The following is a 16,319-nucleotide window of genomic DNA, read 5'->3' as shown; positions in this document are numbered from 1 at the left end:
GCACAGATCTGAAGAATTCAGACTCATTAACTTCCAAAGTGTCCCCATACTGAATTTTGAGCTTATTAACTTCCACGAGGGAAGTCTTCCGCCCTTAAGAGTCCGTGACAAAACTCTGTCCTGCCTTGATGAAGATGTGGATATTGCCACATCTGTGCATAACTGAGTATACATCACTTGAAATTACTTTCCTCTGTTTTTCAGGTATTTGTTTTTGGACTGAATTGCAGCAATTGTTTGGGAACTGGAGATAATCAAAGCACAATAGTACCAAAGAAATTAGAAGCCTTGTGTGGAAAGAAGATTTCCAGTCTCAGTTATGGAAGTGGACCCCATGTTGTACTTTGCACTGAAGGTAGAAAATTAACATTTAGTAGAGAAAAATAAGTTTCAGATTTTAAGTTCTACTTACACTTCACAAGAGTGGATTAAGGTATAATGGTATTAAGTGGGCAACGCACACTAAGGGGTTCTCACTGGTCTTAAGTGGAACTGAATGTATTCTGTAATAGGTAAATTAAATATCTGTTACATTTCCATTATGTTGCAACTGTAGAGTTTTTCTCTATAATTTATGATGTGCTAAGCCTTACCCGTGCACTTTCATGTATTTCCACAATACATCTGGAGATTATACTGTGATATATGTATAGAAAAGCTGTATACAAAGTGCATAGTTTTTTTAGTATACAGATTATTCTTGTAATAGTTCCACAATTTGTTACTGTCCTTTCATTTTAATGTCAGTGTTTTCTACTTTCTTAGAATTCTGTCTATCTTCCTTGAAATTTTTGGCATTTTTTATCACAAACTTGAATATTTTTTCAGATGGTGAAGTGTATGCTTGGGGGCATAATGGTTACAGCCAGCTTGGGAATGGCACAACAAATCAGGGCATTACTCCTGTTCAAGTTTGCACAAATCTGTTAATAAAGAAAGTGGTGGAAGTAGCCTGTGGCTCTCATCATTCCATGGCGCTGTCATTTGATGGGGATGTAAGTTGAAACTTGTTCAAATTCCTTAATCTCCTTGAAATGAATACTGCATATGACCTTGCAGTCTGAAGTTCTCTGTTTCTCTACAGTGTAGTTACAACATAACCTTTTCTCCCTGCTGCTTCAAAGTAGGGTGTCCTTTTTTAAGAGCGGACTTGAAAACAAGTTAAAAAACCCCACACCCACAAACCCCAATGAAAAGACCCCAACCACAAAAATTAGAATAAAAGGCTATTAAACTTTTGTGTCTTTTCGTTTGTTGTATGTCTCACAAGGATGAGACCAGAAAGCTGTGATGCAGGTGAAATAATGATTTGTGAGGTGTAGAATCTAACATGGTTATTTGCTTGCAATCCTGTTATTAAGGGGTATATTGAGTTGTTTGTATTCATTGGTAGCCTTTAGTCTGTTTCTTGTAGTCTTCATGATTTCCTCACTGGTACTGTGAAGGAATGTTGCTCTGCACAACTCTAAATACCTTTGTGTGTAGCCAGTGAAAGAGTCTCCTTTATGCTGTTTACATGACTTAAGGCTATGTGTCATGAGAAACATGTACAATTAGTTTCCAGTTAGCTAGATTTGACCAGTGTATGTGTGTGTCTGATTTGAGTTGCATGTTACTGCGTGGAAGAAAGCCTCGTTTCCACTCTGCTTTAACAAAATAAGAGTTCTAATTTTAAAACCTTTATAACAATGAAAATGGAAACCACAATTCTTTCCATTCTGGTAATCTGACCATGTTTGTTGATTCAGTATGAAGTCATAGTGCAACAGTAATACAAAGTAGCAAATCAGTATTTTGAGGGTAGGAAAGAGACATTGTGTTAATTTAGGTGATCTGTGTTGTATCTGAAAGAAAAGTGTACACTTAGGAAAGATGTTCCTGGCTAATCTATAAAATTTGGTTTACGCATGGAAGGCAAGGATGTTCATGTGCTAGTCAAGCTAGCGGTACCAGCTGCTGTGTGTTAGCTGCCAGTGATGGCCATACTGTCTCTTGTAATAAATGTAGCATGCTTGAAACATCAATGGAAGAGGGGAAGAATGTTTGTATTTACCATGGAGTTGATATTTTCAGCTCACTCACCTTTGTGGCTAGTTAATGTGCTATAAATCCATCTGTAGTGTACCTTGCAGTAGCTTAGTCTGTTTGTGCTCTGAGGTTTTATCTTCACCAGTACTGATGATACTAAAAGCAGAGAAATATGTTGAGTAGGGTTTTATTTACAGAAAGATTTATCTGCAACAACCATTGTGACTTAGATATATCTAGAGTTTCAGAGAGGCGTTGAAGTTGGAAGTATTAGTGGAAATACTTGGCATGATTTATTTGTACAGTTGGTTCATTGCAATTTTAATACAGTGCAAATTAAAAAAAATGATGGACTTAAAGGACTGCAGACATTCATGTTTCTCTGAGAGGGAAAACTGATAAGTTCTTTGGCATTTTGATCTAGCTTCTGAGATTTTCCACCTCAATTTTTTCCATGTCATTGAAATAAAGGTATTTTATAGAGCATCTTCAAATATTATGTGGGATTCAAAGAACCAGCAAATATAAGTAACAAAAAGCAAAGGATGAATGCTTTCTTTTGTTCATATCAGACATGGTAAATAAGTTGTGTTGGTGAGAGGTTTTTTGTTCTTGTCTTTGGTATTTTTCTTTGGTTGATATGGGATACTTTTTGGATGTTGGGTTGTGGGTATGTGGTTGGTTGGTTGGTTTGTTTGTGACAGGGGAGGTGTTTGTTTCTAATGACTTGACTTTTGGTTTGGTGTCGCAGTAAGCAGACTGCTTCCGGCACCAACGGGTGTGCAGACTTCACATTAGGGTATCTGTCAGTGTGCTTCTACTGGCTAGCATGTCCATGGCTGGATATTTCTAAGAGGACAAAACTGTTTAACTGGGTGAAGCATCATAGGATGAACAATCAGAAATAGTCTATAGGTGTGTATACACATAATAAAAATTGAAGGAACTGAAAATACAAAGCTATATTTTTTTTTGGTAGCAAACTACTTCCCTGTTTTCTGGACTTCTAGATGAAAGGAACCAATATTTTTGTTTAATTATTATTAGTTTGCCACTAGCAAACTTTGAACTGGCAGAGATGGTACTTTTTTGTTAAGGCCATTGTGTAAGAAAGTTCTGCTACTGTGAAACATAGGCTGACAAAACCATCTCCTTTCATAGCTCTTGAAAGATATAAAAGAGGTATGATGAGAGTCCAGAAATAACCTGATTTAGAGTTCTATGAAGAGAACTAAAAAGCTGTAAATTGGGGAGTTTAGCCTATGAAACAAGTGACATTTGGGCTTGCATTCCTTTTTCCAACATCATGGAAGTATTATATGAAGACAGTCCACTCACTGTGCTCTTTTGTCTTATAGTCTGACTATTTATATGGAAATATGTTTCTTTTGTTTCCTCTTGTAGTCAGATGCTCTGGTTCTGTAGCAAGAAGCTAAAAAAAGAACTATGTTCATATTTGCTATATCAGTCCTATTGCTGTTTATAATTTTCAGCTACTGAAAATAATTTTAAGTGTTTTAGCTCATTAAATAGGATAGTTTACCCAGTCTGATGCTGACTACAGTAAGATTATAATTTATTACTATCATCCAGACTTATACTGCAACTTTTTGCTTGTTTGTTTTTTATGGACAGCTGTACGCTTGGGGCTATAATAACTGTGGTCAAGTGGGATCTGGATCTACAGCAAACCAGCCAACTCCTCGTAGAGTTTCAAACTGTTTACAGGGTAAAATGGTAGTTGGCATTGCTTGTGGTCAGACCTCCTCCATGGCTGTAGTAAGCAATGGTGAGGTAAGCATTGCTGCATTCTCACGTTCTCTCTCTCTCTCTCTGTTACCCAAATTTATGAGGCTAATGTCTGAACATGGCATGTTCAAATTATAGAGTTATATTGATAACTTCTGTGAGACCATTTTAAGGAAAACTCTGCAATTAACTGGAGATACTGTCTTTGCTCTAAGCATTATTTCTTATGGCAAATGCTGTACTGGAACAGAATTTTCACTGAGTCTGCAGCTGCAAGAATTTGAACAGTTGTATTAAACATATCTGTCGTCCTTTTTTCAGAAGATTGTTCAACATATGTCTCTAATTAGACTTTTTGAAAGCATGCACAATTAAATTGTTAATCTTTCTGCAGGAATACACTGGCTGATCCTGGTTCTTAAGCACATTGCTTAATTGCCAGCAACAAAACCAAACTTTTGAATGTTGTCCAAGTGTTGTGCAACTGTTCTGTTTCACATGTTTGTGGTGCTATCTTGCTTCTAGGTATGAACTGTAACCTCAATTGTACTACATTTCACCAAACTCGGAGTGTAGCATTTCTTTGTGACTGCAGGGACTATAAAAGTCCTTGAGGTTGAGATGAAATTTCATTGTACATACATTTGTCTGGATATGTCCGCCATAACAAAACTAAAGGAAAAATTAGTTTAAACTAATCCTATAGCTAATCAGCTGATCACAACAACTAATTTATTGTTTTCTTTAAAGATAAAAAGAAAAAGTAATAAGGAGAATATAAGGTGTAAAAGTCAACTAAAATCTTGTGGCTATGGGAAATATTTAATGTATTGTTAAGTTTAGTGTGATATTCCTAGTAGTTCAAACACAAATATATTTTACTAAGCTTCTTTAAAAGGTAAATGCAGGATTGAAAAGTGGAATAGAGTCAGTCATTGCAGTATATTTAATATCTTTCTGCCTTCTCTATATTAATCTTGAAACAGTGTACAGCTTTTTTAATAAGATGTACATTTTTTACTTGTGCTTGATGCTAAGTCATAAATGTTCTGTGCTTCTATAGAGGAGTGGTTTAATTTTATTTTCTTTTTGCAATCAGGTTTATGGCTGGGGTTACAATGGTAATGGTCAGCTAGGTCTTGGAAACAATGGCAATCAACTAACACCATGCAGAGTGGCCGCGTTACATGGTGTGTGCATACTCCAGGTATGTCTAACATGCAAATTAAAATGCAGTAATGCTGCTAGCATCTGCTAAAACTGTGTCTTTGGAATCTTATACCTGCTTCTAGATGTCACAATTCAAATACTGAATTTTTTTAGTTCCTATTTAGGCATATAGGAAGTGCAAGTAAGCTGTAAAATACTTGCTTTTGTAAATGTTCTGAATTGTTTAAAGTTAGCTAGTGTAACTGTAAGTAAAGTATGTTATGAATACAAATGGCATCTTTGTTACAAAGATGAATGAATGACATGCGCTAGGCAAAGGCAAGAAATTAAGGGCAACAAGATGTTCAGATTAGAATCTACATTTATATTCTAATTAGCCCTTCGGAAGTAGCTCCATGAGGGCGGTGAAGCACTGGAACAGGTTGCTTAGAGAAGTTGTGGATGCTCCATCCCTGGAAGTGTTCAAGGCCATGCTGGATGGGGCTTTGGGCAACCTGGTCTAGTGGAAGGTGTCCCTGCCCATGGCTGGGAGCCTGAAACTAGATGGTCTTTAAGGTCCCTTCTAACCCAAACCGTTCTATGATTCTGTGATAAGTAAGGGGAGAGGGAGAATGAGAGTCATGGGTGTGGGTTTGGTTGTTTGGTGGTTGGGTTTTTTGGTTGTTTTTGGCTAGGTTTGTTTGTTTCCAGCTGAAGAATAAAACTAAAAATTGGGATTTCCTGGGTTTTTAGTAAGGTTCTGTGGAGTTTCATGTCATAACTTGGGTTGAACGGTTGTTGGCTGTTGAACTGCAGCTCTTAAAATTTGTATAGTATTCCAAATATCAAATTCTGAAAGTATTTCAGAGTTGCAAGACATGGTGATGATCACTGTTCTTTGTGTGAAGAGTCTGCAACTGAAAGCAAGTAAAGGCTAGCGAGACTTTGCAAGAGTGCAGTAAATTATTTAGGAGTAACCAATGAACATTAATAAAGCTGGGACTTCTCCAGTACCTAAAGTTAATGTGTTTTGTGTTAGCTTTAAGCACTGAGAAATAACACATTGTAGTGCTAAATGAAGAATGCCTGAGGTATTTAACATCAGCTAGACTAAGGTAAAGTGTGCGATAATTTTGTTTGTCATATCTCTTTTTGTTTAGTAGTAATGCTTATACATTTACTTACAGATTGCCTGTGGCTATGCGCACACACTAGCACTAACAGATGAGGGTTTGCTCTATGCCTGGGGAGCTAACACTTACGGGCAGCTGGGAACTGGCAATAAAAGTAACCAGCTAAGCCCGGTGCAGATCATGATGGAAAAAGAAAGGTAATCTTGCTGAAGCTGTTTCTGGATATGTAAGTCTGAGCATGTGTTATGCAGTCTCTAGCACTGGAAGCATGCATGTGTAGGGCTTGGTGGATTGTTTTCCTATTGCTAATGTTAAAAGCATAGGAAAGGATGGTAACTTACTGTTTAGTATAGACTCAGTGCTTTTTGTGATTTGTAATGATTACTGAAACTAAACATACTTCGTGCTTACCTGATACTGAAAGATAATGAATGACTGTGTTAGGCTATTCTAAATATGGTTCCTTTCATTAAAAATTTGGAGCTGGGAAATTGGTAAGCCAAGCTTTTAAGCTGTATTGAGGCCTACATTAAAAAAAAAAAAGGGGGAGGGGGAAGTGACTTTATAGAAGTGACACATGGGAGTAAACAACTTTCTGAAAGGCTGACAATAGCCAACCATGTAAAAAGAACTCAATTTGCAAGGTTGCTAGAGCTAGGGACAGATAATACCACTTTTATCAGTAGTACCACCTAATACTTCGTAGTTTCTTAGCTTCCTAGACTCATAAAAGAATAACCCTAACCCTTGTCCACCCTCTTTCAGCACCATTGTCATCCTTGTATGGCTGTTCACCTACAAACTTGGACCACAGTCCTGTTCTCTGGACCCATGTGTATACCTATAGATTAATGTACCTCTATTTGGAAACCTCAGTCTATAAATCCCTTAACCTGTAAATCTCTTAATTTATAATCTCCTCTTAACTAGGAAACACTTGTGCTTGGTTTTTCTCCTCCATTTCTGAACTGTCCTTCAGGGAAGTCATTCCTTTCTGTTTTTTTTCTGTTTCTCACACTTAACTTTAAATTAAAAGCTGCACAGTACTGAGATTATGTAAGAGTTTAAAAAAATGCTTGGAGGTAAAGAAAAAAGGGACCATCACAACAGAAACCACTGAAGTGAGGCTGGCTTATTTGTGAAGGAACTGACACTAACGAAGCAAAATGAAATACCCTTTAAGAAAGGACTGGAAGAGAAATGTGTAAGTTTGCAAACAGATCGACTTCGTTTTCTTAGCGATTTGTTTCTTCAGTGAACTAAGAGGAACTGTGCATTTAGAATTGTATGTGAACTCAAGCATGGGATGATAATAAAACTGGCATTTGCTCAACGACTGAAGGAGGGAGAAAAATATCATAGAACTTCTGCTTGGAATCCAAGGGAGAGATAAGTCACTTGAAGTTACGCATCTTGCTTGACTGGGCTCCCTTAGAAACAGTACTATAAGTGGGTGAGCTGTTATGTCCCATGAAGCGTATTAATGCTGCTTTTCCTGGTCCTTTCATTTAGATAACTCTTTTGTCATTTATATGTGATGCTGGTGGCATTTGATGCTATCTTGAAGAGTAGTGCACATATAGCTTGTAAAGAACTTTTGGACTTTGTGTTAGCTTGGAGGAACAGTTATGAAGGCCAGCTTCCCGAATTTTGATATTAAGTATGTGCTTAACATGTTATCCTGTACGTGTACTGTAAGTATACTGTACATGTACTATACAGATTATAGTGCATGTTCTATTATGCTTCTTAAGTATAGTATAGTTAATCTAAAAATGAAAATCTGTTCTGCTAAGGAAAGTTTGGGGAAGGACGTAGTTTAGGTGGATAGCTATGATGGACAATAAGTTGTCCCTAAAATAATTACTTTATGGTGTCTCATGTAAAGGTGCTGAAAGATTTCAGTGTTACATAGAGGTTCATAAGTTGATGATGGTGTAAAACAACAACCCAGTAGTTTTTTATCTGCCAGAAATTGTCGATAAATATACTGAAAGTGATTGTAGATTCTTTGTGTTTTACCTTGAAATAATTTTTGCACCTAAAATGTGGGCTTTGTGCTGAAAAAGCTTCTTCCCTAAAAAGCTACCTCTTCATGGATATTATTCTGTAAAGGAATAGACATTTTGATACATATATTCTTAGACTGCTTGGAAAGATATTTATTTGTCCAAGTTGATCTGTTTCTGGCACAAAGGCGTGAAATCCTCTGCTGCATTTTTAACATGGAGGAAAACCAGGAAAATGTAGCTTTTATCTTGAACTAATGCTAGAAGTTCCCCCAGTTTTCACTTATCATGTGAACAGAGACACTGGAAACATCCTTGTGGTCCTTTTAATGGAAATGCGATTCTTCTCAATTCTTGTGATGTTTCAGATAGCAAAATAGGGATTGTGTGAGCAATGGGAGAACATAATAGATAAGTGTGCATCAGCAGCTCTAATATTTAAGGAACTATGTGAGATGAGTGAAAATACTATATGGACTTTATTTTAAAAGCAACCATAGCTCTTCAAGAATGTGAAGTTAAGTGCATGTTTTCACCTCTCCTCAAATGAAGCACTGTCCATGTTCCATGCTGAATTTCAGTTTTGAGGAAAGGAGACTAACAGCAAAATAACAAGTCAGAAATACAGGCAGCAGGTCAGACTTCTGTCTAAATACAAAAAACAGATTAAAGGGTTTCTAGAAGTGTTTCTTAATAAACAGTTAATTGAAAAATACATAGAATCCTAATCTCAAAATAAGAGTTTTTACAATATCTGTTTGAATGAAGTCCTGAAAAATGCTCTGCTAGAATCTTAGTATAGCTTTGCTGCCTGTTCCCTAACTGGAAGCTTCAGAAGCTCCATAAGCATTTCTTCTTGAGAATAAGTGTCTGATGTGTATTGGTTTTAAAGGAAAAAAAACAAAACTTCAGTTTTCTTCATCCCTTTCCCATGGTTATGAAAGAAAAGGGGGAATGTCAACTGACGAGAATGACATGATTAAAGCAACATCTGATTACAATAAAAATGTACAAGCAATCTGAAAATGTCACTGAAGTTTTTAAATAGTGATACATTCAAACTATAGCATTCATTCAGGACAAAGAAAGAAATACAGGATTGTAGATGCATAGTTTTGTTGGCTGTTATTTTGGTGAAGTATTTGAAAAGTCACTCGATTCCTTACCTGTAAGTATCTTACAAGGTTTTTTTTGGTTGCAGGGTTGTGGAGATCGCAGCCTGCCACTCTGCTCACACGTCGGCTGCCAAGACCCAAAGTGGCCAGGTGTACATGTGGGGCCAGTGCCGTGGGCAGTCAGTGATCCTCCCCCACCTCACGCACTTTGCCTGCACTGATGATGTGTTTGCTTGCTTTGCTACCCCCGCTGTTATGTGGCGTCTTCTATCAGTAGGTAAGAATAGGCTGTGATATGGCAGCCAGCACTATAATATCTGTCTACGTTTGTAGTGATTAGTACAGGTTACAACTTCTGTGACAGGATGGTTTCTGCTTTATGGAGAAGCCGCAATTAAAAGTAATTCTTTTAGCCAGGTTTTTTTTTCTTTTGAAGAAAGCAGTCTACTTCAGCAGCCAAGGAGCCAGAGCAGGGTTAACAAGATTGTTGGTTTGCCAGTATACAACTGGAGAAAACCCTGTTTTACCACTGCACATATTGTATATTTCTTATATTTGCATTGTTTGAGCTCCAGCTCAGGATTGGGAAGGACTCCTGGATCATTAAACATAACTTTTTTTCTCGTAAAACTGTTCCTACTTGAAAGGCTGTTCATGATGCTTGTTACTTTGGTATCTACCAACTTAGAATTCTAAGTGTTGTCTCTAGCTTGCCCAATATGAATATGTAGGAGCGAATCTTTCTCATGCATTTCATGTTAAGAAAGTAAAGTAACAGAATTCCAAGTTTTGATTTTGTGAGATGATTTATCTCAGCTTGATTTAGTTTGGCTTTCCCTGAAGACAGGCAGCCTTGTAAATGATAGTCACTGTATAACAAGAGCAAAATATAATTGTTTTCTCTGTTGGAACTCTCTTATACTACCTGTGATTACACTTGGGGATGGAGTTTCTGTGTCCAACAAATAAGCCCAAGGCTTTCTTCTTGATTATCTTTAATTCATATGCTTCAAATTCTTTTTTGACCCTAAATATGCTATAAAGTGCTTATCTTGCACTTTGTTGAAAACATGGAAGTGTTTTCATGTTCAAAACATGAAGATGTTTTCATCTTGAATCTGCTGCTTCAGTTCTCATGATCATTCCAGATGTCTTACTCTGTTTCCATATTGACAATAGATCTTAATTTTGTTAGTCCCTGTACAAAATTGGTTTTGTGGAGGGAATCACATCCTAAGGAACCTTTTTCCAGACTCAGATCTTTGCATGTGGCATGTCCGAACCCAGCTTCTCCAGTTTAACTTGTCATTTAGCATGCTATCCCATTTATAGAGGTCCAGATTACAGCATTTCATCTATAGAGGAAAACTGAATAGTTTTACTGAAGAGAGAGTAGATTAGCTTGGAATGATCTGCTTCTGGGTAAATCCAAGTCTTGTTTTATCCTACTTCTCACTTTCTCCATTCTCTAATCCTCTGGGATATGTGTTAGTCTTGCCCTCTGTAGAGGTCTGATGGTTGTCCAGGTCTGTTGCCTTTTGCTAATGGTGAAGGCTGTTTAAATGACATCTCCCCAGTTTCATTACCTTTCAAGTTCCTGATTTTTTTTGAAGTACTCCAAGACTGAGTATAACAAGGAATTTGAATTTTGTTCCTGTATTTTAATTTCTCTTGGCCTTTGGGCCTTCTTCTACTCTGATGTTGATAATCCTACTTACCGAATATTTGAATCAAAAGCATTAATCCTGGGGGCATTTTTAATTTCTGTTTTCCATATACATTTTTCCTTCCCCACCTTTTTTATTCATACAAGGTTAATGTCGTGGTTTAACATGAGCTAGCAATACAACCACAATAGCCAGTCGCTCACCCCCTCCTCCACCCCCCCAATAGGGGAGAGAATCAAAAGGGAAGGGAGAAACTTGGATTGAGATAAACACCGTTTAATAAAATAACAACATACTAATACACTACTAGTAAATATTTATATAAAAAATAGAAATAAAAGATACTCAAAGCAATTCCAAACTAACTCCATCCACAGCTGAGCAGCCAGTCCCAGCAAGCCACACCTGATCCTAAAGCTGATCCCAGAGAGAGAAAAGAGAGGAAAAAGGCAGAAAAGCCCAGAAGCCTCTGAAAAATGGCAAAAGGTCTGGTGTCCCACACCAAAAACTCCCCCGGCTCCGACAAAAAGAGTGAGGAGATGAAATAAAGCGGAAGAGCCAACTGGAAGGTCCCAACTCTCCTTAAATATGAGGCATGGCGCTAGTGGGATGGAATACTCTTACTGATCAGTCTGGATGTCAGTCAAGTTCTACCCCATTTCTGCCGCCCTTCCTCTATGCTTCACACCTGTGGAGAGAGCTCTCAGAGTGTCCTTGGCTCTCAGACCAGAGCACTTAAAAACATTAGCTCTGTGTTATCTCTTGTTCTCAAATTAAGTCCAAATAATGAGCATGCTAGCTATAAAAAAGAAAGGTTTCTAACTGCATGAAGAAAATTAACCCATTTTCGGTCAAACCAGCACAGTTAAACAAAAAACAACATCAACAAAAAAACCACAAAACCCACAAAGCCAAAGAAAAAAACACACACACACACAAAAACCCTTTTTTGTTTTTCTTAGTGGGAGCTAACTCTGCATAAAGGTTATTGTTCTACTTCCAGTTATGATGGCTGTGCCAAAAACATGAATCAGTCATTCAGGATTGGCTGTGGTGAAATACAAATCTGCAGCCTTTTTTGAGGAATGAACTTTAGGTATTTGAAGTGAAAGTTGATCTACTGCATAGCTTAAGCTAAGCTGATGACCTAGAAAAAAAATCACATGAGCAGATGGAGGGGATTGGAGCATGGTTTAGTTAGCCCCGATGAGGTGCAGGTTCTGCGGATGATCCATGGAAATCAGAGGACTGTATGGTCTTTTGTAGCACAAACATGGCTTGTCTGTTACAGCAATTTGTTATAGCAGTATTTATTTTTAAATACAAAGTAATTTAGCTATTCCTAATGGTGAAAAGTAATTTGTGGATGGTGTATGGATGAACAATATGCAGTCCTGTGGGACACAAGAGACAGACCACATCCCATTATAGGAGAAATCCACTTTTCCATCCTTTTCTGCTTAGAAGCCACGTGTTTTGAAACACACCTTTAAGATGCATCAACAGAAGCTTCAAATAGTGGCTTCTGTTAGCTTTTCTAAAACTTCAGGGTTTTTGCTTTACCACAAGCCTTCACCACCTTTGTGCTGCAACTCTTGTATGATTTCTAGAGACACAGAATGGAACATCTGCGGGGACCAGTGCCTTACTATAAAGAACTGTGATATCTCAGCTTTAATCCACTTCCAAAATTGCTGAAGCCCTCTGTCCTTGGTTGTACCAATAACATACTGTCATTCTTCTTCAACGGCTTTTGGATTTTCTTTTGTTGTAACTGGCTAATAAACTGAATATAATGGTGTCAATGATAGTTCATGTTAGTGAGCCCCGGAAAAGATGTTAACACACAAGCTGCAGGCACAGACTATATCTGATCTGCCAGCACAAAAAAGTGGTCAACTGATGTCGTGTTTTCTTACTATTTAGGCTCAGATCACACCATCCCAGTGCAGCTGAAGTACTGTACACCCTGTCTCAAGTGAGTTGCAGGTGATGCTGTAGACTCCCGTTACCTGCAGTGTGCAGAGTTGCCCCAGCACTAGCAGTGGGCTGCCAGGAGGCTGGCAATTTCATGGGTGCTGCCCAGGTGGAGAACAAGAAAGGAAGTTCTCCAGGTACTTTCCTTGGTGCTGTGCTACCTCTGCATAATGAGCTGGAACAGGAACTGCTGGCCACTGCTGCCTGTAGCTGTTGTGGAGTAGACCTTGCCAACAGGAAATGGTGTTGGATTAATTAATGATTCCCATTTCACGCTTAAGCCAATAGAATCCTGATACTGACCTATTTTCCTTGAAATGCTCTTAGTTGAGCTGCTAGCTTTCATTAGTGATGTGTATGTTCTGTTTAAGATGCTTAACGTGTTTGTTTTGTTCATTTTAAAATTGTCTCTGTAGAGCATGAAGACTTTTTAACAGTAGCAGAATCTCTGAAGAAAGAGTTTGACAGCCCAGAAACCTCAGACCTAAAGTTTCGTGTGGATGGAAAGTACATCTATGTCCACAAAGCTGTTCTGAAAATCAGGTAGTGGTCACGTTTCACAGCTTTCATTTACACAGAATAACCTCTTCGTATTGCATCTAAGGGGGGTGGAAAGTAAGTGGTAGGGAGGGACCTCTAAACCGTCTAATATATCCATAATCACTTTAAATGAAGTGACTGTGAAAGGAGTTGAATCGAAACTCTTTCTTAAAATGGTTCATATTAAATTTTGTCTTAAAATGATCCATATTCAATTGTCACTAAGCCTATTTGTTGTTTCCAGGAAAATAAATACTGTTAAGTTGATCTGATTGCAATGTATACAAAGACGTTTCTGTAGCTTAGATCAAATAAGAGTTTTATCTTAATGCATAAGTGTAACAATGCCCACAGTATTAGGAAACAAAATGTGGACCACTGACTGTGATGGGGTGTGTTAAAGTATTTGTGAACATTGCAGAGCGTACCAAATACATATTTCGGGGGGAGGCTGTAATGTAATCTTCATGTGTTCATATAATAGTGTTCCAGATGATGTCTTTGTCTCTTAGGTGTGAACACTTCAGAACCATGTTCCAGTCATACTGGAATGAGGATATGAAGGAAGTGATAGAAATAGACCAGTTTTCTTATCCTGTGTATCGTGCCTTTCTTGAGTACTTGTATACAGACAGTGTTGACCTTCCGCCTGAAGATGCAATAGGTATTGCTTATGGTCCAATTATGTTAGAAAGCAGCATCTGGAAAAACTGAGGCAGGGGATGCAGAATAAATGTATTAATATAGGCTTCTAGTCCAACCTATGATGCATTTTACTGGTGATTAGCTAAGCTGTCTTTAAAACATGATTGTATCAAACTTACTACAGCAAAAGTGGTGCATATTTAGAAATAAACTATGAGCAGTATTTTCAAGCTTGGGAGAGAAACTATTTCTCTGGGTTACAATACTTGCATATTTTACTAAATTGGATCAATTAGTGTTTAGAATTATATGAAAGAATTTCAGTAGATCTAATAGGGGGAACTTGGACAGCAGAGCAAAGAGCAAGCTGTAATTTAAGCACAGATTTTTATAGTAATAGCTTTTTGCTTGTGTTGTGGTGCTTGTTTGGTGACAGTTCCACTCTTGTAAGCAGTTAGGTATGCAAATCAGTGGAACAGCCTGTGTATTTAGAGATTAACAGGAGGTAATAAAAGGCCTTTCTTCCTGTGTAAAGGTAAAATACATTTTTTCTGAATAGTGACCTACTTGCAAAAAATATATTGCATACAGACTACAGATGCAACCTGTAACCCAGGAGCAAAAACTTGTTGAAAGAGCAGAGATCATAACATCTGACTAACATAATTGCATTTTAATTGCAGGGCTTTTGGATTTGGCTACTTCATACTGTGAAAATAGACTGAAAAAATTGTGTCAACACATTATCAAGAGAGGAATTACTGTGGAAAATGCGTTTTCATTGCTCTCTGCTGCTGTCAGATATGATGCAGAGGTAAACTTCTAAGCTTCAATCTTTTAAATAGGTGGTTGCTTTCTGACTTAAACTGTGGTGAAAAGCAACTGGTTATATTTTTCGTGTAAACTCTCACTACCAGATAATACTGTTTGCCATTTTAAGAATTTGAGAATATTGGACTGATGAAATCTGTATTTGCCATGAAAGAGGTATATTTTTTTTTTCATATGCCAGTGCTGGGAAGGTGAACTAGTACAGAGATATCTAAAGATGACTTAAGTCCCAGGCTGAGACTCAGTATCTGTAAATGTTTGCATTGCTTAATTTCATGGTAAAGGTTATGACAGTGTGCCAAACTTCATGAGTTACTATTTCTGTGGGAAAAACTGTGACAAACAATTTCTCAGGATCAAAACACTAACTCTGAAACAAGGGAAGGGTTTAAATACAAAGCAAAACCCATAACATTATGAAAAGCAGTGTTGTAAGCCTTAAGTTAGTTACTTGTAAGGTTATGTGGCGTGTGTGATGTGATATGGTGATAGGTTTGGCGATCAAGTGCATTTGGGTTTTTTTTTGTTGGCAGGGTGTTTTTTTGTTGTCTGTTTTTTTGTTTTGTTTTGTTTAGCTATAGTCAAATACACTTTTGTGGTGGGTTGACCGTGGCTGGATGCCAGGTGTCCAGCAAAGCTGCTCCATCACGCCCTTCCTTGGCTGGACAGGGGAGAGAAAATATAATGAAAGGCTCGTGGATTGAGATAAGGACAGAAAGATCACTCACCAATTACCGCTAAGGGCAAAACAGACTTCACTCAGGGAAATTAATTTATTGCCAATCAAATCATAGTGGGATAATGAGAAATAAACCCAAATCTTAAGAACACCTTCCCCCACCCTTCCCTTCTTCTTGGGCTCAACTTCACTCCCAAATTCTCTACCTGCTCCCGCATGCAGTGAAGGGGAACAGGGGGTGGAGGTTGTGGTCAGTTCATCACCATTGCTGGTGAGCTCGGCCTTGGTCAGTGGTGGGTCTGTCCTGAAGCTGGGTGGCATTAGCTCTATTGGACACGGGGGAAGCTTCTAGTAGCTTCTTACAGAAGCCATCCCTGCAGACCCCCAACTACCTAAACCTTACCATGCAAACCTAATGTGACTTTTAGCCTTCATAGTATGCTAATGAAATGGCAGGATAAAAACTGCTGTATGAGCCTAATAAATTTTTAAGATGGAAAAATTGTGTGAAAAGTGGGAAAGGCTACTGAAACTTCCCTGCTGCATTATGTCTGATTTCACTACTAGATCACTAACGTGCTGCTTTGTGAACTAAACAGAAGTATTTTTGGGCTTGCTTTGGCTCTTTGTGTTCAGCATAGTATCTGTGCATCATGTTTGCAGCTTTGTGATTTGTTAAACTGGCTACTTAACCTTGTAAAGCAGTTTCGCTACTAAGTAACACAACTCTGCTTTTTCTTGTACTTAATATCCAGCAATTGGCATGCAGACGTCTTAACTTATTTCAGAGCCTTGTT

The 16,319-nt window shown here is 37.9% G+C and overlaps 1 protein-coding gene across 3 annotated transcripts in view; it reads left to right on the top strand.

Annotated features, from left to right (window-relative positions):
• The window catches only part of RCBTB1 (RCC1 and BTB domain containing protein 1), a 28,468-nt gene that overhangs the window by 9,082 nt on the left and 3,067 nt on the right, over window positions 1-16,319 (top strand). For 2 of the 3 annotated variants that reach the window (XM_082044651.1, XM_082044652.1), the window contains exons 3-11: window positions 205-355; window positions 829-995; window positions 3,664-3,822; window positions 4,877-4,984; window positions 6,114-6,256; window positions 9,270-9,460; window positions 13,244-13,370; window positions 13,880-14,031; window positions 14,696-14,826. In XM_082044651.1, the coding sequence (XP_081900777.1) occupies window positions 205-355; window positions 829-995; window positions 3,664-3,822; window positions 4,877-4,984; window positions 6,114-6,256; window positions 9,270-9,460; window positions 13,244-13,370; window positions 13,880-14,031; window positions 14,696-14,826 (1,329 nt within the window). Of the gene's footprint in view, window positions 1-204; window positions 356-828; window positions 996-3,663; window positions 3,823-4,876; window positions 4,985-6,113; window positions 6,257-9,269; window positions 9,461-13,243; window positions 13,371-13,859; window positions 14,032-14,695; window positions 14,827-16,319 lie in introns of those variants that run through there. The other variant, XM_082044653.1, reaches the window with a different exon arrangement.

The sequence above is a fragment of the Streptopelia decaocto genome (assembly GCF_964273445.1).
Source record: "Streptopelia decaocto genome assembly, chromosome: 1".
Classification (NCBI taxonomy): domain Eukaryota; kingdom Metazoa; phylum Chordata; class Aves; order Columbiformes; family Columbidae; genus Streptopelia; species Streptopelia decaocto.
Note: the sequence above shows the minus strand (reverse complement) of the source record. Positions and strands in the feature narration are given on the sequence as shown.